This window comes from Neopelma chrysocephalum, unplaced genomic scaffold, assembly GCF_003984885.1.
Source record: "Neopelma chrysocephalum unplaced genomic scaffold, ASM398488v2 Primary Assembly neopelma1_97, whole genome shotgun sequence".
Taxonomy (NCBI): domain Eukaryota; kingdom Metazoa; phylum Chordata; class Aves; order Passeriformes; family Pipridae; genus Neopelma; species Neopelma chrysocephalum.
Window position 1 is genome coordinate 6,194,441 of NW_020897760.1, and position 22,754 is coordinate 6,217,194.

At 37.4% G+C, this 22,754-nt stretch overlaps 1 protein-coding gene across 5 annotated transcripts in view; it reads right to left on the bottom strand.

Moving 5' to 3' along the window:
* Positions 1 to 22,754, bottom strand: part of BCAR3 (BCAR3, NSP family adaptor protein) — a 91,946-nt gene that overhangs the window by 23,695 nt on the left and 45,497 nt on the right. For all 5 annotated transcript variants that reach the window (XM_027694176.1, XM_027694178.1, XM_027694177.1 and 2 more), the window contains one exon: positions 12,191 to 12,230. In XM_027694176.1, coding sequence (XP_027549977.1) covers positions 12,191 to 12,230 — 40 coding nt within the window. The remainder of the gene's footprint in view (positions 1 to 12,190; positions 12,231 to 22,754) is intronic.

Here is a 22,754-nt window from a genome sequence, read left to right on the forward strand (position 1 = left end):
AATATGGAAAGCAAATTTGGCCTAACAGGTATTCAATGTGGATGTGCCTATTTTTCATTTGAAAGGTTTGCTACTAAACAGTTCTGAAAAAAGTTTAGGTGTTACACTCCCAGCTCAACATGAACAGCAGGGTATAAATTACAAATGGTAATTGCCAGCTCCTTATTTCCTGTCTGTAATGAAGTAAAGAATCAAAAATTATGTATGTTGTGAGAATGCCAGAAATAATGAACCTTAAAAAATAATACTGTACAATTTCATATAACAGCTGTAGCTTTTTATCAACAGTATAACTTATAGGAAAGAGGATACTTTATTTAGATAGAGAATTTAATTTTTTAAAAACTAAACTAATGGGATTTTTCTTTTTATTAAGGTTAATGTGACTTCTCCCCACATAGTTCAATGGATGGCAACCTTTATGTGACACTGGGATGCAGTAGTATGAAAATTAAGATTAGTGGGAGGAATCTCGAAGAGTAAGTGAGAAAGCTCTGGGAAATAGTATGGTATTTCCTGCACTGATGGCTATCATGGAGCTGTTTTCAGCCAGCATGATTGAGGACAGCCTTCAGGCTGCACCAAATTATGCTTCATACATAGGTATGATTTACATTTTTAATTATTGACTCAGAGAAACAGAGGATGGTTTGGCCACGTTTTCACTCTCCTGTCCTTCAGTTTTTTGCTGGTACTTCAGGTTCTTAGACTGCACATGAGAAATAAACCAGCTGTTTCTTGTAGCTTAAAAACATCAAACACAATCCTTTTGCTAAGTCATCTATTACGATGTATTTCTAACGCTCTCCAGCACCAAAAGATCAACCATCAGCTTTATTTCTTTGTTTTCAAAGATTCTTACCTAGAATCTTAACATGTCTGATAATCCCTTCATCTGTTTCTAAGGATGGCTGGCTAGAATATTTTTGATAATTTCGATAACTAAGCTTATTAAGAAAAGATTTCTAAGTTCATAGAATTCAAGGCCACATGAGTTCAAGGACACTTGAACATATATTCTGTGTCAAGTTCCTAATAGTCTATCAGGAAGAAAAATTAAGTAGTCTCTGCTAATCCCATCTGTTATTACAAAGTCTCTAGAGTTATTTAGGGTGTTTTCATGGTCTGGTTTAAATTACACTTACTCAGCGTTCTCTTGACAGATCTAAACTCTGTCCAGCTCCACTCACAGCACACTGCATATGCAGGAGTTCAAGGTCCTTACACGGGATGGTGTGAACCTGCTCGGGGGAATCCTCTTGGGCTGCTTTAATTGTACAGGTTAAACAGATAAAATGTAGGAATAATTTCTTTTGCAGGTGTTTCTTTTTATCTCATCACCAAAAAAAAAACCCCAAACCCCCCTATTTGGCTTCAAAGTTTTAAGTGGCTAAAGTAAAGCAACCAAACTCCATACAAATATAAATGCTTGAAAATTCACAAGTAATCAGAAGTTATCGAAACAGTCTGGAGAGCTACAAGAAGTTATTTTGAACCAAATACTAGTCATGCTCAGGGAAGTGCTTATAATTCATATACAGAATTATTATGATTTGTGATTTCATATCAGAGAAAGAAAAATAATTTCAGGCTAAATTGGATGAAGGAATTGGTGGCTTGCCACTTTACTTTGTACTATATCAACAAATCATTTTAACATTCAAATCAGCCTAGCAGTATTCAGTGAAATACATGTAATGCTTTAGATTTCACTCTACTAAATGAAAGTAAACAGTCCAGGCAGGAAGCCAGCTGTAAATGAAAGAAGGCATGGTGTACTGTATAAGGGTCAACAACATCCATCTGATTTGATGCAGCACGCAGCCAATCCAGGGCACTCGGCTCACTGTTGCTGATCAAATGACGTCAGACAGAACACAGACGTGTCCTGCGGTCACACAGTGAACATGCACAGTCCAACTATGGGTTTGAGTCCCTATGGCTACAAAATGGCACCTGCAAGGTTGTAATAAAGTCCAATATGAATAAAATTTGAAAGAAAAAAAACTAAAAGAAAACCAAAGCACTTAAATCTTCAGTTGAAACTTACTTTGTTTAATACATGTTTTCTCTGTAACTAGTTATTTCTTCTTTTTAATTGAAGGAAAAGTCAGGAAACAGGGGACAACTGTTAAATAATTTGTCCACACAAACATCTTCACAATGCCCACTACCATTTAGTTTTAGTAGTAAGTCCTTCAGAGAAGGCCCATGACCTCTAACAATGCTCCATGGGGGATGCCTCCAAATACAGGTAATGCCCAACTGTTTACAGCTGAACACCTTTTAAAGTGTAGAATAAGTGGAAGGAAGGGGATGACAACACTGTCAGAGAGTGTAGCTTACTTTTATCTGTTCCTAACTCAAACATCTACAGGCTCATGAAGTCCCACCACCCAGCTCATGTCCAACCATTCCTGTGTCAATTCTTAACAGAAGTGACTCTTTCATGTTCTCTTGTATAACCTCACTTCCTGCAAGCTGTTGTTGGTGCATCTTCTAAACATAAATCAACAGATAGATCTGCAGTTGTAATTCTACTTGTTTGCATTGCACAGGTGTGGTATGGGAGAGGTCAGTGTAATTTCTTCCTCCTCTCTATCGTGGTTCCGTGAGGCAGGCTCAGAAATACACTGCAGTTGTACAGGAATAGTGAGAAAACAGAATTTGCATCTGTTTAGTTTACGCTGCTGCTTGAATAAATCTCTTTGAAAATCTGCCTCATATAAAAACCTAGATTGGCAGCTACAAGAAATAAACGCCCAATCTGCTTATGAGCTTCCCATTAGGTTCTAATTTGCACTTTAAGACATCCAAATACTTTTGAGATTTGTATGCTTTAGTCATAAAAGATCAGATTTTTTCAAAGTCAACTGGCAGTATGTTGGGTTTTCCTACTAGCCAACTTACTATTATGAATCCACCAGCAGGTTTTACTGATCCTACCAAAAACTAGTATACATATTCTTGAGCTCCATCTACTGTTTGCCAATCCATGTACAAACAGGAAACAATTTTGTTATGTCCCACCTGTATTTAATTCAATTTATTCCTTAGATTGGGAAAATAAAAAGTTTTTGAAGAGGCATGAATTTCCTATTTTTTTCTGAATTAGTTCACAGTTTATGGCTAATACTTTCTTTCCTGCTGACTTAGCTGTCATTAGTCTAACTAGCTTTGGTGGTCAGCATACAAGAGCTCTCTCTCACACACAAAGTAAGCCATTAACACAATTGCTAACTTCAGACTTCTGTTTTTGAAAGCCTTCCCAGTCCTATCAAAATAAAGTGCTTTTTGTATGAGATTTACACCAATTTCAAATAGAATTCAAAGATGAAAAAATTTTGCTACTTCACTAGGTTAAATGGTCAATTTTAAAATATCAGTTATTTATCTAAAACTCTTGAATGCCCTAAAATACTTTCCTTTTATCCGAAGAATGTATATTTCAGATGTGTAGCACTCAAAAATAAAGCTTACAAGTCACTTAGGCTCTGTCTGAGCTCAGCTTTTCAAAAGTCCCTTTCTATGTTTCATTAACACAAGGATTTGAGGACATGGAAGCAAATTATCTCTGGGTATTCTAGACAGCCATCATAACATTATACTCCATTATTTGTGTAGATGTTCTTATTTTCTAGAAGTATCTGACATACAAAAATATCAGACCAACCTGTTCCTTTGACAGCACATATGGGATGTTATGTCCCAAACACAGCTGAAATGTCCCAATGCTCCTTCTGCTGCACCCTCCATAGACTAAAGTCTATCTAAACAGTGTGTCTCCAAAAAGAGGCAAGATGTACAGATCACACACAATGTTCCAGTCTTACTCTAATTATTATCCATAAACACAGCTCTGAGGGATTAGGAGCTTTACCTCCCTAGGTTTTATCAGTAAGAGAACCCAAAATGCTTAATAATAATAATACTAATAATCTGCTTTCCACACACTATATACTCACTCCCCCTTGTGGTTCATATGCTTATAGACACTGAAAGATCAACTTCAGTATGGTGCTGCATGAATGAGTTAAATATAAATATTTTCATTGCCCAGTCAGTTCTTGCTATTAGTCCATCTTCTAAATTATGAAAGAATCCAACATCATCAGTAACATAGTTCCTGTGGAACAATCCCAAAAGCCCAAAATTAATAGAAAAATAAGTATTCCAAGAGACACAGCTCAGCAACAGTTACAAAAAGACAAACAGAAAAGATGGTAAACTGTAATCAGATCTTTGATGTTATTAATTGTTAAACATCTCATGAAAAGGAATAAAATTATGTGTGGCACTCATGCTTTTTCTATATATACAGACCTACTCACACACATATATAGAAGAAAACTGTTAGGTGTAAGAATTCCAGCTGATGCCATCTTACAAACGAGATTTGATAGTAGTTACTGATCATCTAACAAAGGGACTGAAAAAGTCAACTATGTAGCTACTGCCACCGGTATTACTACTGGTGCCAAGGAAATAAGTACAAATGATATAATTTTATATTTTTCAACTCAAAACGTGGTGCAATCTCAGTGCATGCAGTAGCTTTTGATGACTCCAGATCAAACATCATTTAAGAGTTAATGAGTAATAATAGAAGAAGCAGAATACAGACATTAACAGGGTCAAATCCACGACAGGACAAGATGTAAGATTAACCATTAACACAAACAGAGAGAATGCTTGCTGCTCTATGAATTATCAGCATTTTATATTTACCAAAGCATACTCAGCAATACAGAAGATGTTCTGTAAGATAAATATCCTAAACTCCATTTCAGCATCAGGAGAAGGGAATGTAAGAGCCACGGCTAAAAGACTTTACAATAAAGGTCAGAATAATTAGAAAGCCACTCTCCACTGGACTCAATTCATATAAGGATTATCATACTCAAAGGAAAAAAAAACCCTCCTCCCAGTATGCTAAAAAAAACCCCCAACAAACCCACAAAACAAAGAAAACTCCAGCGAAGAAAAAAGAAAAAAACCCACCCATCCACAAAAAAACCCACTACAGATCTTAAAGCTAACAAGGTCATTCAGGAAGTGGGGGCTGGGAAACAGCAAGAAGCTCCAAACAGTAATAAGCCAATTTGGGATTCTCTCTACTAGGGAAACATGAACTAGGACAGTACACTGAGGGTACATTGTCTTGCAGAGCTGTAGAATCCCACTTCCTGCACAGTTCACTGCAAACATCAGCTTGGATTTTATCATCACTTTGCACCCAAAAGATTACAGAACTGCTGACTCAACCATATTTCAGAGATGAGCCTGTTAGTCAAACAAAATTCAACATCAGAAAATACACAAACTTGGGCATAAGATTCCATCACTAATTATGGATAATTGCATTCTATCAAATAAAACAAGTTTTCTTTAACGCCAAATAAACAAGGCAAGATTCTCATCATGATTTTAGGGGAATTAACTACTTGAGGGCTTCTAAATTTTAATTACATATGTATCTCCTTACGTCTTTCTGTATTTTATACCTGGCTGATAAAATAAGGATATTTTAGGAATAATTATCATACATACTTAAAGATATCATTGCCCTTTCTAGGTAGAGAAAGGGCACAAGTTGTCAGAAACAAGCCAGCATAAGGTTGAAGAAAAAATTCTACTACCTGAAATTTTACTGTTATCAGAATAGGATTAAAAGTAAATGACACGATGCTTTGTCCAATTTCTTGCAACAGCCAAAACTTATCCCATTAGAAAATTAAATAAAGGTAACCAACAGAAGACAGATGGACAAAAAAAAAAAAAGGCAACAAACCTCAACCGAAACAAAAACCAACCAACCATAAAACCCCACCTCTATGTGCAAAATATCACATTTTAGGAAAAACTTTTCCTCAGTAACAATGAAAAGACCATCAGACTATTTTAGTTTGTGAGGTGGAACAGATTATCTTGGGAGGCTGTGGAATCTCTTTTGTTGGAGGTTTTGGACTAATCAGAACACCTATTCTAATAATCTCAGTGACACACAAAAAAAATTCTCAAGTTCCCTCAAGACCTACTTCTATAACTTAATGACAGAGAGAAGGGGAAAAATTCCCCCCCATTATGGGCCTCTTGAGAAAAAAACCAACAAACTTCCAAAAGTGTTGTAATGAAATTATTATGAAAAATGTGATTTTAACAGCCATTACTTGATTAAAAAAATATCGAGTTACAGTGTTTCTTCTCCAGCAGAGGGCAGTGTATAACCAGCAACCACCCATCAAGAATCAAAGCGGAAGTATTTGTCAGACAGAAAATTACACGTATTTAACATCAGATTGGCTCTAACAGAATCTTATATTTCTGAATTACACAGCTTGTATACAAGAAGCAATACTGCTATCGAATGATGTTGTGATGTTTTAGCTTCAGTTCCTGCTAAGTATAGAAACATGGAATAAAAGCAAGTATCCCTAACTGAAACATTACTGACAGCACTGATGATCTTTGAGTTGGATGACAAATCTGTAATGACAAAGAGATGTGTAAAGTCCAAGTCAGTCACATGGGCATACTCCTTTTCTCCTCAACAAAATACATTCCATCTGATAATTCCACCTTCTGTGATACTGTTGCTCTTGCTGCAATTGCAAAAAGTGTGGGGAAAAAAAATCCCCAAACTACTATAAGGATTCAAAAAGAACCTCCTGACGGTATGGTGCCTCAGCGTCAGGCATTCCTCCAGCTCAGGTACGTTATGCACGACACTGTCAGACAATGCAGAAACCCCACAGACTTTCTGCTCACAAGTCACAACTCGCATCTCAACAGGCAAGTCTCCGCAGGAGTGCGATACACGGCATGAACAGGAATATACTGCAGTTGGCAACTTTTCCACTGAGGTGGAGATTTCTCTAATATATTTCCACATCTAAAAAAGGCTGCTTGCAATGTAATTTCATTGTCATCAGGAAGAATTGTTTCCCAAACTGTGGCTACTTGTCATGCCGACACAGATTTTTTCCCAACCTTTCCCAAATACACACACATAAAAACTTTACTTTCGGTAATTCTCTTCCCATAGTATCTTCTTGGCATAGCCAAAAGAACAATGAGAGTCAAACACCCATGCATATTGGCATCGACAATATTATGAATTTGTGAATTTGTGCAACCTAAACCGTGCATCAATAAACCTCAGCACCTGATCCAAGTTCCCTAAAAGTTGAATTAAACCCACAAAACATTGTCCTGTCTTGCAAAGCTACAGATAATGATCAACAACCTGAAATGTCATCAAAATTTTATTTTCACTTGCATTAACCAAAGCCATGATAAATGACGGTAACTTTTATGACAGTTTGGTTTCTAACAAAATCAAGGAGCTGTAAAAATAGGGAAAAAATGAACACCATGGGGCTGAGACAAACAACAATCCTTCAGCAGAACTTCACAAGAGAATGTTTTTCTGCAGCTGTAACTTCCTGAGGGCAGTAACAGTTTTTCCAAGTCCAAATCTAAATATAAACTTCCCTCATGACCATGCTGAGCAAGCAATCAGTCATAAATTTTGTAATTTTCCACTAATGGATTAAAATACAACTCTAAAACCTCAGGTCATAGTAATACTCATCAACTCATCACTGATATGTATTTCTGTAATTATTAAGCACTATTTCCACAGGAAATGCTCGAAAGGTTTCCATGAAAGGAAGAGAGAAATCTGGTTGCTTTTTTTTTTCTTTTTGCCCTGATATAGCTTCAATGATTACAGCACAGACTTCTATAAAAAGAACCTAAAGTATTTATAGTGAATAGGAATGGGACAGAAGGCTATCTTTAGTTCACATGAATTTGATCAAAACGACTCACAAAAAGTTCTCTGACACACTCAAATCTGCAAGCACTTGATTCTTTCTCCCCTGCTGCAGGAGTCTGTTCTGTGGATGTGCAGACTCAGGGTGTGGGAAGAACCTGCAGAGACTACCAATGGATCTATTATTTGGCTCATAAAACTTGTAAAAATCTCACAGAATGTACAACGTGCTATTGTGTCCCTAAATCTCTTTCATGACATGGGTAGCAGCCTGACTCAAAGCAGTCTGGCCTGTTTTCACTTCTACCATAAAAGGTTTTTTTGAAAGAGCCATTTAACTGTGACCATGGTTTCAGCAGCACTGCGAAGACAAAGGAAGGGTTGGAGCCATATGGACACTTCAGTACTCCGACTCCAGCAAATCAGTACTTTTTGCCTCCAGCGCAGAACTTGCTTTTGCGTGATTAGCTCTCTTATCGAATGAACTAATACATCAATATTCAAGGTGTAGTAAACTAAACTGCCATTTGTGAGCTGTAATTTAGATTACAGAATTAGGAACCATAGTGCATCTATAGAGAATTCTCAAAAAAAAAAAAAGTGCAGTATAACTAGTGCCTTTCTGTCTTGTATCTTGACAGAATAAAATAGCAGAAAAACCAGTTTATTTTGCCTTTCCTCTGTTCAGAGTATTTCTGAATACAAGGATTTATTTGTATTACTTTGAGTCACCAGATTCCAGAAAGGAAGGGTTTGTTAAAAAGCAAATTGATACACTCGGCTTCAAAGTTTACCATGAGTTTCTCTGCTTGTAGTCACTACTGCCACAACAAACATGATGGTATTCTTTTCACTGTGAACCAGCACACTGAATCAAAACCAGAACCATGTTACTCTTCCTCAAGCCTGAATGAATTCTCCACATTCTATTTACAGCAAAGTCCAGTTTTGAAGAGATGCTGATCACTCCCCAACAGGAGCACATTCTAAACAAGTATTATCTTTTTTATGAGACTCTCCAGAAACTCCAGTAGCATGTTTGCATCACTGCAGAAACAGTGCTAATTTGCAACTATGAAGCTCCAGGGCCTGCTCTGTGCCCAACTTGTTTTGTAAAACTACTTTTTAAATCTAACTAGTTTAAAACTAGCTGCTTGCCTTGAAGGAGAATAGGTATGACTGTGCAGCCTGACAAAGCGGATCAGTTATGAGAATGGCATCTATTTGATCACATTGTATCTTTCAAAACAGCCACCTACAATCAGTGTGCCAGGGAGCAACAGGAGTGGGGCTGCTCCCTAAGGAATGGTGATCTGGGGGCACAGGGTGGCCAAAGTGCTCACCAACAAGGTGCAGTCCCACAGCACCAAGATGCAAGCAAGGTGAGCAGGGTGATGACACAACAGGTCCTATCACATTCCAGTGAGCCTCAGGCAAGACAGGTAACAGGCCAGGTCTAAGGTCCATCCAGGGCTTCCCACACAGCACTTGAGAAACAGGACTAGGGGCGGGCACACCTCCTAAACAACTCAGGCAGGGTTTGAAGGCTCCAGCCTGGTGGAGCCCTTGCTGGGTGGGCGTGGGTGGAGGTCCTAAGTGAGGCTGTCCAGGACACTTAAAAAAACCAAGTGCCCTCAGGGCCTGACAGCACAGTTTGTTTGGGACTGTAACTCCTGGGTAGACTCACCAGCAGTCAAACGTAATTTTGTACTGCACTAGCAGTACAACTTAAATTTGTGCCATGTATTACTTTCAGGATAATGCAATTTTTAACAAGGCAAATTAATCCAAAGTCTCTCTTCTCTTTACAGTTTGAATAGCAACATGAGAATCAGTATCATGACTGTGTACAATTAGTTTCAGCATTAATTCTTACGTATGACTGGGACATCATATGTGCTTCATACTCAAGTTTATGTTTCCAGTCAGTAAATTGACAGTTTTCTGTTGAGAGACAATCCTAACTGTATTTTCCTGTGCATCAGAAATATAAATCTGTTGCTCAGAACTTCAGTATCCTAAATCAGCAAAATAGGGTTCCCAAAAGTGCTCTTGTTTCTCCCTCTTCTCTTACTATCTCTTCTTCACTTAAAGGCATTTTTTTCACCACTTAAACAACATCTGTCAAAGCCTACCTGCTTGTTCAAACTACATATGCGCAGACTATATATCAAAGAGACTTGTGCAAATGGCAATGGTGGTATAAACATTGTGAGATGCTACAGAAATCTATTTTTTCAGCATGAGTAGGTTAGTGTTCTGCAGTTTATACCTGACTTAACACTGCCATTATAATTTATTCAAGGGTCTGGGAAATTTATAAACATTAATATAATAGTTAACATAAGGTAAGTTATAAAAGACAATGAACACACACTTGCTGAAACTTGAGCCAACAAAGGGAGTCCAAGATCCTGTTAGTATGAATTCAGGCACATCTTTTACAGTTAGAGTTAACTGATAACAAATCATTGAGGAGAGTCTTCCTTTATTTGCATTAATGATCATTTTCTGTGTAAGAACACATTTCTGGAATCAGTTTTGTTAATAACCCAGATTTTGAAAGACAAAAAAGTGTTTTGGGGGGTTATGTTTATTAGAAAATAATTTCTGCATATTTTTCAAAGTTGTCGTTTGAGATTTCTTGTCTAGAATTTCTGTTATGATATCATTGAACTAGCGTCCAAACTCACAGTTCACTCAAGATACAGATATAGACAGGAAAAACTGAAAAAGGAAGAAGAGAAGGGGATAGCAACCCTTATATGTTCTCCCTCATATGTCTCTTTTCCTCAGGCTTTCTTCCTCAACATCAAAGTTTTAATAACTAAGCTTAGCACCACTGCTATTGACAAGAGTCCAAGACAAGCTTCTACTAGAAAAGTTGAAAAGATCAGAAACCACATTTATAATATAGAACTTGCTGCAACAAGACAAGACACACATATTGATGAACTGGCACATGATACCTCTGCCTTCTACTTGGTCATATTATTAAAACTGTAACAACATACTCTGTACAGCACAGTGCAAGATACATAGTAAATTAAATAGAGTAATTAACATGTCCACCACATTATTGCCTCTGGCATCCCCTCTTCTACAGCACTCTCGAGAAGGCTTTTGGCCTTCTCTGTCTCTGCTACTTTACCATATCCCAACTTCAGGCTGGGATTGAGGCCAGGGACCTCACAACACTGAGCTAACTGTTTAGAGCAGAAATCCAGCAGCTGTTCTGAGAGTCCTCCAGCAGTCACTTTTCCATGGACCTTTGTGTTCTGCTCTTCCCCTCCTCTTCTTTGAAACCCTACTTCCTACATCTATCCCAACCGTAGGTAGAAAGTACAGCAGACGACCCTGACACACTTTCAGATGAATTAATTCTCAGCACTTTCCTGTGACAATCCTCTATCAACACATTCTCCTAGTTTACTTCTTCAATCAATCTGAACCCTAAGATTGGGCACCTCTCCATTTCCCTCAACTATGAACATCCACAGAGGGAATTCCAGCTGCAAAACCCAGATTGGCTCTCCTCAGTCTCTCCCTCTCCTGAACTCTAACCTGTAGCAGAAACTCAGGTGTCTGAGAAATTCAGACTTGCACGAATAGCTACAGAAATATCCTATGTTAAGGATAACCTTAATACTCTGACACTTCTCAGAAAACTTCTAAAAGACAGGGAACAAAGCTCAACAATTAGAGAAGCCCATTGTTGAGAGACATGATGTATAAGCCAGATTCTTGCAAGGTTCTGAGAAACAATATTCACTTAAACATGTTGAAAGGTGCTAATGCAGTAGAAATTACAGCATTATAAGAGATTCCCAGTACAGAATCACAACCCTAAGGCTTCTTCCAAAGTTTCTATATTGCCAATCCAGGATTGATTTTTGAATAAAATTTATGAATCCTCTGGAGTATTTTTTATTTACTCTAACAAAGTACACACTGATCTTGTACAAAAGGAAAACAGAGCTCACAATTTTTCCAGGATTCCAGTTACTTTTTGAACCACAAGTGAACTTTTAACCATAACGTAAGTGTATTGCTAAAACCATAAACCCAAACCTGACATTTTTATGCTACTTTCAGATATGTTCCTTTACTTCCCCAGAAATCCATAAGCAACACATGCAGATTCTTTTAATCTGTTAACAAAAGCAGAAATTTAGGTAGTCACCATATAACTGTAAAGAAGCCCCAATATAAAAATGCAACCTACCCCCAAAGCACAATTCCCACAAGTATTTCATTGAAGCACTAAGCAAACAGTTTGACATGTATAATCAGTATCTCTGTAGCAAAAGACAGACAGCTGCACTAGTTAACTACAAACGACTGGAAATGCTCTGGCAGTGCTGGTTATATACACCAAATAAAATATTTTGAGAGTAAGAAATTGTACCTTACCTTAACATATTCCAAAGTAGGATCCAGAATATTCTGATCTCTGTAAGAAAACGGGGCAAGGAGAGAGGAAGACAGGACAGAAAAACAAACAAACAAAAAAATGGTGAGTCCAAATATAACTTCATACTGGAGATGCATTCATATGAGCTATAGACCTACTAAGTCACATTAAAATCTTCATTAAAAGCTGTGTGTTAGAGCTACATGGCTTATGCTATCTATCTTTTAACAAATATATAAATCATTCATTTCTTCTAGAAGAACAGGTAGTAGAGCTAATAGTAATTATTTTGGGGAATAAACTTAATTATACCATTTTAAGGAAATCAAAAACAATCTTGCAATTTCAACAGATGGCTGAAACACATGCCACCTAAAATATTTGAAATAAATTTAAAAGAGAGCTCCCTCAATGACTTCTGAATGTATTTCTTTGCTTGTATGTTTTCCCATTTAAGTTACTGCTGCTGATAGCAGTGAGAGGGCACTGCTAACAGAAAATAGAAAGTAAAACATTCACTTTTTATGTATACAAAGTTCTCAAAGTTATCAGCAATTCAGCCACTGCCCTAATTTAAAAAGAAAAGCTCTCATCACAGGTTTTCTGTACAGGCAGATGGCAAAGGGCACAGAAGCCTAAATGAAGAGCTTTGTGATCAATTACAACTATTTACACAAAATATATGTTTATTTCTATTTCAAAGCACTCTGTATATTTGTTTGAGAACTAGGAGGTCAGAGTGTGCAGTACATGACTGGATGTTTGCTACAGAACCTGGGATGACATATTTGATGCTGGCCTTAAATACAAATATACAACAGGCACAAAGAAAAACACACAAACTTACAGAGGGATCAGGCACTTGTTAAAGCAACCAAGTTTGCCACATGGACAACACATACCCTACACATTTAGAACCAGAACCCTGTTTGGTGTAAGTTGTTACAATGATGTAACACTGGAAACCTAATAAGCAGCTTCAGAAATGTAGAAATTGGGTTACACTGGAATGAATCAATCCAGAGAACAGTCTCTAAATTCCTTGTGTTGTTTTGAATGTAATTGCACATAATCTGAAACTATGTTATTATTTTATACTCAGTTTTTAGTCTGGTTCCCTAACAACTGTTAATCCAGAACACCTATACAGAGGCAAAACTGAGCCTTCCCACCTCTTAGCCCTGGCCACAAAATGATAGTACTCGGCTGTTCAGGCTGTCTCATGTGTTACTGTTTCACATTATCCCGATATTTATCAAGGATCAAGTTTCATTCTCAGCTTATTTAAAAAAAAAAAAAAGTTGGAAAATGCAATGGAAATAGAAGTTGGACCATTTTAAACTTTTTCCTATGCAATATACAAAGAAGGGGCAATTTGGTAACTGTATGAATGTAAAATATGTACAAGTATACCAGAGAAAACAGGAGTGAAGCACAGAGGAAAAAGAAAAGGAAGTTCCTAAACAGAAGAGACATTTTCATTCTCAACACTTTGCAATTTGATTGGAAAAAAATCCCATTCTTAATCAGTTCAACAAAGTCATTAAGCATGGCTGAATTCTTCTCACATTCAAATGATCCGTGGGAAGTTGTGCCAGTACCAAGTGCTTTTGAATAACTTTGCAATTTAGTTCTTCACTTGCCTGTGGAATCTTTCAGGACAAAGGGTCTACCAGCACTGCATGTACAACACGCTCTAAAAGAACAAACCTGCTTACTTTGTCAGCGAGCACATTTTGTTATGGGCTGCATTTACAACCTCCACTCCTGCAGACTAGCCTTGCTAGAGACCCCACTGTTCCCACCACCTGGTTCAAGGCAAATGATCCTTACGACAGATCAAGTCAAAGCAAAATGAAAGAGGTAGAAAAGCTTTAAGATCAAACAGTTTATTTACTACTGTATAAAGCAGGAAATCCAGAATAGAGTGGGGAAAGAAGCGACCTACATTTCCTTCAGCATCCACACAACAGAACTGCTTTGAAAGTTTTTGGCTTTAGGAAATGGATGGTGTAACGAGTATCTTCACAAGTACTATAATATTTTATCTGGTAAGCTGGCCAACAACAAAATGTACGAAACCCTGCAATTCATCACAAGTACAGGTCATATAGAAAGATGTTCACCTCAGATACCTGTCTCCAAGCAGATCTACCCCTCTCTCTCCCCATCTTCCCTTGTTGTCTAAGCCTTCATTTTGTGCTAATTTTGTGAAGCTATTTTCGAGCGATGGTAACTTTTCACTGACGTGCAGCAACTAAGGGTAAAAATTAACTACTGCATTTTCCTTTCATTAGATGCCACCACAATACTATCATACATTATATGCAAAAAACCAGGTTAAGCAGTTAACTCAAATAACTAGAATCCAACTAACTCCCGAATCTCAGCTCTCTGTTAGCAATGATGTGCTTCTTTATGCCATATGCTCCCCGTAAAGGAACATCATGAACTTTAAAAAAAAATATAAAGCACCTCTTTTCCATTTTCTCTCTCAAGGAATCTTAATAAAAAATGGTGAACCCACATTTTCCCTTCTTGTATTAGATTATCTGCAGAAAAAAAAAATTAATATTTTCAGATAACTAGCAGATCTGATGACAGATACTGTTTCTACCATCTCTCAAAATCAATTCAACCGAAGGCTTGATTCAATAATAATAAGTTCTTCATCTTTCATCAGATTTTATTACCTTTCAAGCAATGCTAATGTTTATCTTCATAGTATGCTTGACATTACAGCTGTATTCATTTGCACCTGTTTACCTACAACATTCATGTATTAGAGTCTGCACAGAAGTCAACTAGTACTGTGTAAACTGTGGGTTCATGGATTGGATTTTATTTCACATTTTGGATGCTTAATAATCAGATAAGATCTACTTCCATTCAAAAAAAAAAGCATATTTAATACAGAAAGATGTCTGTCACTCGGAATAGAGAAGTTTTCAGAACACCTCAAGCCAAGGTGTTGGGTAAGTATGCAGTAGGACACACAGTATTGACTTCATGCTCTTTTCATACTCATTATGTCACAGAAAGAAATTTAAGGGATGTAAAAACACTGCCACATCTATTTTGGGTATTCATATTGCTGCCAGACTATCACCTCATTTCACGACAAAACAAAATCCCTTTCCAGCACTTTATTGCTCACAGTAACAAAAAAGAAGAAAAAAAGCACCTGACTCGATACATGTAATTAAGTCATTCTCGTGAGTAGTGTAAATCCTCTCTTCACCCTCCTTCATATGTACAAGTCTGTGTGGAAACTCTAGCAGTATAAATACTCCTCCAATAGTAACCGATCACTAAAAGAAAGCAGTCATTAGAATCTGAACCTTCATGAATCTGAGCTTTTCCTAGCCAGAAACAGTCTCTCTAGAGACTGACATCTGACATCACTTTTTTCTCTGCTGGCTCATCTTGCAGACACACAACCCTTTAATCTCTCTCTAGCAATCCTTGAAAATCATCTCAATTTCTTTTCCATCCAGCATCAAGACTCTTATTAGAATTATGCACTTTTTTTTTTTTCACATATGGGTTTCTTGTTTACACTCCCAAGAAAATATACAGAGCTTGCAAGTCAAGAGTGGAGCTTCAGCAACCTCAAAAAAAGATGAAGACAAGACAACAGAAAATATGGAGTTGTGCTTTTGCTTCCCTCTTCTCCTCCTTCTTCCCATAGCAACATTTTTTTTGCAACAATGAAGAGCTTGGTGTCATACTGGTTGGAACTGACTGCCTAGGAGCAAGTACTGATACCTCTGATCACTGTGAGAACCAATGTAACTTCTCAGAAAACAGGGATTATCGCTGTATGTAAACTCCTTCAAGATACAGCTAAAGCTGACTGAGACGAGAAAAGGGAATGGAATTTGTATGTATTGGATGCTATTTTTCCACTTCCAAACACTTCTAAATGACAGTCAAATATGTAGGAAGAATTAAAAGATTTTAAAAAAAGGCCTTTTGAAGTTGTCAGCATCAACAGCCACTGGCTAAAAGGAAAAAAAACCCAACCCTATAAGCAACTGGAATCATATTTCCGGTATAACAAAGTAAATACTGCCATACTGCCAACTTCAAATCTTGCATGGATTTTGAATGAGCAACAAAACATGAAAATTTGGTAGAGAAAACTTTAACATCCAGGTAACTAGTCACTATTCTAAAATATTTTATAAAATTCTTATGTACTGATAATCAATACTGTAATTGAAAAGCCAAATCCTGGAGTTCAACCCCAACATAAATTATTCAGTTCAGTGGGTGCAGGAGAATATCCAGAACCTCAGTAACTGAGACATAGTCTATTTTTCAGACTTTCAGGTTAGGCAAATAGTTCTCTACAGCACTGCTTCAATAAAGAACCTTTAAGCAGGTATCTGTAATCTTTAGCTGTTGATTTTACAAAAACCTCCACCTTTCTACTAACACTGGATATTACCTCCTCACATCGCTGTTGCTGTAAAGAATCCTGCAACACACAGACCTTCACAGACTAAGGCATATTAAGCACCTGCTTCTTCCAGGCCTGTGGCATCCTCATAGACATGTCAGCTACAATTATAAATTAGCTGTGGTGATAACTTTAATGAAATTTAAGCACAGACACAACAGTATCATCAGAGATGTCCAAATCCTCACTATCACTCAACTCCCTGCATAGATATTCTTCCAGCGGTGAAAACTGCTGAATGGCCCTGAAGCAGCTTTGTGCTACTTCACACTTTTATAAATGTACTTGTGGGAAAAACATTACAACACAGTGCCAGTACCTGATTAAAATATGTTTGCTTGTTTGATGTGACCTTTGCTGGAGACATTTTCAAAAGCACCTCCTTTCTACCACATGGAAAGAGTGATCATGAGAAGAACTATTCAATAGTTCCAATGCCAATGGTGCCAATACTGAATATGAGTAAAGACAATAGAGGCTCAAGGGGAGCCTGAGAAACCGAAAACGTACCAAGCTGTTGCATGGCTGCTAACACAGACACAACTGCTATAAAATGACCAGATGGGATCAAATGCCTTCTTCGATTTGTGTCTTTGAAATCTCTCCATCCGTGTAGATTTTTGAAATACACTGCTACTTAAGTACGAAGATGCAAGTTTGAGCATGCTGGACATGGTGTGTTTAAGTATATGCAGTGCAGACTGCTGTTATTTGTACTGTAAACTAGAGTAAAAGACCCAGTGATTTTATCCCCCAGCAGCTTCTGCTCCACACACACACTCCTACTACATTCCTAAGGGCATTCCACCCTTCCATCTACAGCTGCACAGCACCATGGACATGACTCATTCAAACACCAGTGGAAACAAGTGCAAACTGCTATGACTAACTGTGTAATGACCTGCAGTTCACACAAGAACAGTAGGGACTCTTCAGTAATTAAACCTCAAGAAAAGATACAACATACTTTTCCTTGAATTAAATGAAATCTCAATTTACTCCTATCTGTTTAGAATGCCCCAGCCATTTACTCTAACCACTTCAGTCTGCATCCCTCCAACCTGCTCCATTTTACCTAATGAAGCTGAAAAACGTACACCATTTTTCTACCTTCCTCTGAAAGAATTTCTGTTTCCGTGCCACATACAATACTGGTCTCTACAATTTGTTCAAAAGCTCAGACTGGGCACCTGCATTCTTTTTCCTCCATTTTCGTTAACATTTAGGATTACTCTGTCCTTCAAAGCCCTTCTTAAATCTTCTATCCCAAGACCCATGCTGTGAAAGTCGTGGTTGGGCAGCAAGACTATTGCTTATCCAAAACAGTCACTGTTTCTACAGACTTGTTTATATTTGTGCTGTTGCCCGTTGACCTATACCTTCAGCTGGCAACTCTTTATAGTCAGTGCTTTACTTGCTGTGCAGTTATTCAAAACCCAGCTCCACAAAATTTTAAGTGTTCAAAATCAATGTAACCTTATGAAATGAATACGTATATTCCCAAAACACTGACAAAATGTCACTGTAGAATCAAAGTCTCCATCAATTAATCTGAAATTCATCTAAGTGTAGGTATAGTTTATTCACAAAGTATGGTTTCTTTCACCTGGCTGACATGTCTTTCAGGAATGTGTATTTGGACTGAAGCACAGGAATGTTAATCCTTTGCTTTAGTACTGAAGAAGACGATGGAGGGAGGAAGAATTGCCCTCACTGTCTATTCCCTTACCTCAGTTTAAAAAGCTCGCTCCATTAGATGTCTCCCTGCATTAGATACTGTAAGTAAGCATTAGGAATATATTCCCCTATGTAACATTTAACTACTATTTAAAGGATAAAAGGAGCAAAAAGGAAAATAAATGGTCACGTGGAAAAGAGGCAAGCTGAGGAAGCAATATAGCACCTGGTACAAGTGAATAGGGTGCTCCATAATCTTTACAAAAGAGACCAAGAAACAGCAGAGCTAGGAGAGGAACTCTGGGTATGATGGAAGTAGTAATTCAAGAAAATTTCCACTACATAGAGTGTCCTCTGCTCAAAGAGGAAATAGCCTGAAAAGACAGAAGTTTTTAGGAAGTTTTTGAAAAATAACATCAACTAGTTTTGACTGGAGCTTTTGAGGAATTTGGACTCAAGTTTCCCTGGTAAGTCATTCATTAACAAAAAGGTCCTGATCCTACAATTAATTTCAAAAAATGATACAACTGTGCCCATCCCATACGGTGCTTCAGTTCCTCCACTCAGAAGCTGAAGGACTGTGGTTTAATTCATCTCCAAAACTGGAGAGATGGTTTCTCTTTTTGAGACATTTTGTCCTGTTTCTCTTATTTCCCTCTCCCAAAATCCCACATGGGCAGGTTTCCAATAATTGTCACCTGCAGCCAGTTTTCAAAAATCCCCATAAAAATCAAGAAGTGCAGCTTCTGTTCTGCAGGTCTATGTCCACTAAGCAAAGATAGAGGATGTCAGCATCAAATGGGAACAAAAGGGTGAAGTAGAACTTCACAACACAACAATCTGAACCCAACAATGGACAGAAGGGCTAAAAAGAAAAGGCAGACAAGCCAAAACAGAAATAAACCCCAGAGTTAAAGGATAAGAGAATTTGGTACTGAATGTAAGCAGATAACATCAGCTATTCTCTACTTATACAACACAGTATTCCTTCTACCCCAAACATCTACCGCTTCAGTGGGTAGCTCTGCTCCACCTCTAGGACAGCAGAGGTCAGACCTGCAGGTGCATCCGTGACAAAAAGCATGAAGTATTGTCAACATCTAAGGAACTCTCCCTTTTATAAATCCACTTAGCCCTGCATGGAAGAAGTCAACAAGATATTCAGTAGGCCCAAATTCAACACACTTGTCTTACTCCTGTTAAAGAAACACAACCACAAACTTACAGTTTGGTTCAGGATTTTCTGAAAACAACATTCATTAAGAGGTAGATTCAGGCATTACACCAAAACCATAACTACTTTTACTTAAAAATTCTGTGGTTTTATAAAAATTTCCTCCCCACCTTACCCTGAAATTTAGGGGGAACCAAAGGTATTGATCTTCTTCCTGTTAATTTTGCAAATATTTTCATACCTGAAAGACTACCTTGCATTCTATAAACCAAACAGTATTGTTTACTTTTCTCCACACAGGAAACATATAAAATACTTATTTCACTTGATATATTAAAATCTTGATAAAAAATTATTTTTAATTTGATTTTCAAAGTGCACCTAACCATCTGCTGTAAGTGTACACAAAGAATTAATATAAAAAAAGTAACACATTCAAATTAAAATTATCCAACAAATAACATATTTGAAATCACTAGTTAGAACAAAACAAATGCTGTCTAAATACCTGATCCACCCCATTCTCAAAACCCAAAGAAAACCAGAATTTGCAGCATCTGGAGACAAAACAGGCTGCAAATTCTGACAAGGAAAAAGCAAATCCCTGAATAGTGTACTCCTCACCAAGTACTGCCTTGCCAACTCTTCTCCCTTATAAACCAACTCTCAATTCAAGGACTTCAGCACGCCTCCTCTATTGTGGTAATACCACTAAGAGAAAAGGAAAAGTTTCAAGAACCCAGAATTCAGTCATTAATAGCTTTATATTTCAATAATAGATTCCAAATTTATTCCAAACCTTGCTAAATTCCAAATGTACTGCCCTCCAAGGACAAGGTCCTGCAGAGGACAGTGAGCCTGCTTAGATTTATGCTGATGAAGTTACCCTATTAATGTCAGTGCTACCAGTCAAGATTAAAATTGAACGTATTTGTATTTTTTCCTGGACAGTTACATGAGACAAGTACACAAGTATCACCCAGCCAAACATGTAGAGCCTTGAAGATTAGAAATTTTGAAGAGTACAGAACATCCTAAATGACTAAATAAACTAATCTACTCTACATACAGAATAACTTTCTACTACAGCAATACAAAGTCCAATGCTAGATGATAGCACTTTATCTGAAAGAACGGGGAAAAAAGCTGACATAGGAAAACAAGAGGAAAAAAGTCTGTTGACCAGTACTCAAAGTAAGAGTCTGAAGTCTAGTTAAATATGCAGTTGGACATTCTTTCAGAACAACAGACAGAATTTGTGTTCTTTGCATCTGTACGTAGACACTTAGGGTCAGTCTATAAAATACACTTCAGTTTACAGGTGATTTGTCACATTTTGATCTTTTGGAACAGGGTTCAACAAGCATTTGAAGATGTCAGAGCTACTGGTCTGCCCCTTTCCTCAATGAAAGCTAACCCAAACTTTTTCCTCCACCCCTCCCCATATCCACCAGATTGACTTTTTCTTTTTTAACATGCTTGAACCATGTAAAAAAAAAGCTGAATATGAACAGTTCATGCTTGAGACCTTGGTAGAGTAAAAATAAGCTGTTATGCCTCATTCACCTAAAAAAACGAGTAGTCTGTGGCCACATCAATACAAACAGAAGTAGTGTTGTAACTACAATCCCAATCAGGACTTACAGCATAGCCAGGAATTTGTTGGGCTTGAAAAGAGAAAATCAAGACAGAAGAAAAGATTAAAATTATAGCTCTGTAGCTAGAACTCCACACTTCAAATTCATACACAGTTAAAAGTAAAGCTCTAAAAACAGGGGGGAGAAAAAAAATCTAATTCTGACCAGCTGCTAGGTCAGAACCTCTCATAAATAGTGATAAAACAAAGCGCTCAGGGCATTATACATTATTTAAAGAAATGCACAAAGTTTGATTCCAAGCCAGTTTGAACAATACAACCCTACTGCTTATCAGTGACTCCATTTTTCAAATGTCTGTACAGACAAAGAATGGAATTTGAATAAAAAACTGTCTTTGCAAGTACAAGCAGATGAAATGGCTACGGGAAAGACAGTTAGTAAACAGGAATTAAATGAGGAATATTCACAAACCTCCTGTATAACATGAAACAGCCAGTGTAAATTAATGTCAACTTCGTTTCAAGGCTTTAATTAGCATAAAAACTTGAAGTGATCATTTCTGGCAGATGGTGTGCTTCAACACTTCCTAGGGGAAGGCTCAGCAGAGGGAAGATAGTGATTTAATGCAAATGTGTAACCACATAGTTTCTCCCAAAATATCCAAAGCTCCATTCTACAAAGAGTCACATATTACATATACAGGGCAAGGACCAAACTAACTAATCTTTCCTTCAAATGCTAAATTTCTCATAAACATACTTTTAGCAGTCAAGCATCCCTGAAAGTGTTCAAAAAACCTTTGGATATGGCACCTGAGGACATGTTTAATGCTGAACATGGCGGTGGTGCTGAGTTGACAGCTGGACTTGATGATCTTTAAAGGTCTTTTCCAACCTTAACGATTCTATGATTCTATAATGGACAGTATATGTGCGGCCCTATTGAATTCAAACAAAACATAAGCCTTGCATGTCTTTTGGAACCAGACTTAGTTTTTATGAAATTGTTCTTTAGATTGTTTTATTAGGAAGTTTAGGAACAGAGAATACCATAGCTGTCAGATCATACAAGAAGCATTTACTAATTCTGCTAGCTCTTGCAATCACACTGCCTCATGAAACAGAGAGCTCTGTATCAATACCAGAATCTAGTTTGCTCTGGGATATTTGCAAAAGTCTTTGCTCTATTCCATTTTCCTAACAACCCCTCGAAAATTCCTCGCATCTCTACAATGAGGTAACATTTAAGTATGTTCATATCAGAGCCAGTACCAGATCAAGAGAGATAACTTCTATGTTAACCCAAGACTACAGGGATACTGTTGACATCCAACTGAAATGGTTCAGAATGTCAAACTGGTCTTTGAGAGCTGCCTTCATCAGTACACTCAAACTTCCTGTGATAGTGACAGTTCTGCATTGCTTTTACGTCTCATTTATTTGAGGGATATTTGGCCGCACTAATGAAAAAGCATGAAAATGCCACAAGTCAGTTAAACTGCAGTGTCAGTCCTGAAGAACTACAGTCAGCCAAGTGCAGTGGAAATTCTGGGTTTCCTAATGGCAGCCATAAGACACATGGAAAAAAACCCCTACAGGTTCTAGTGACAAATGTAAATTTGAACAATTTTCTTTTAACTAAAGGTACCA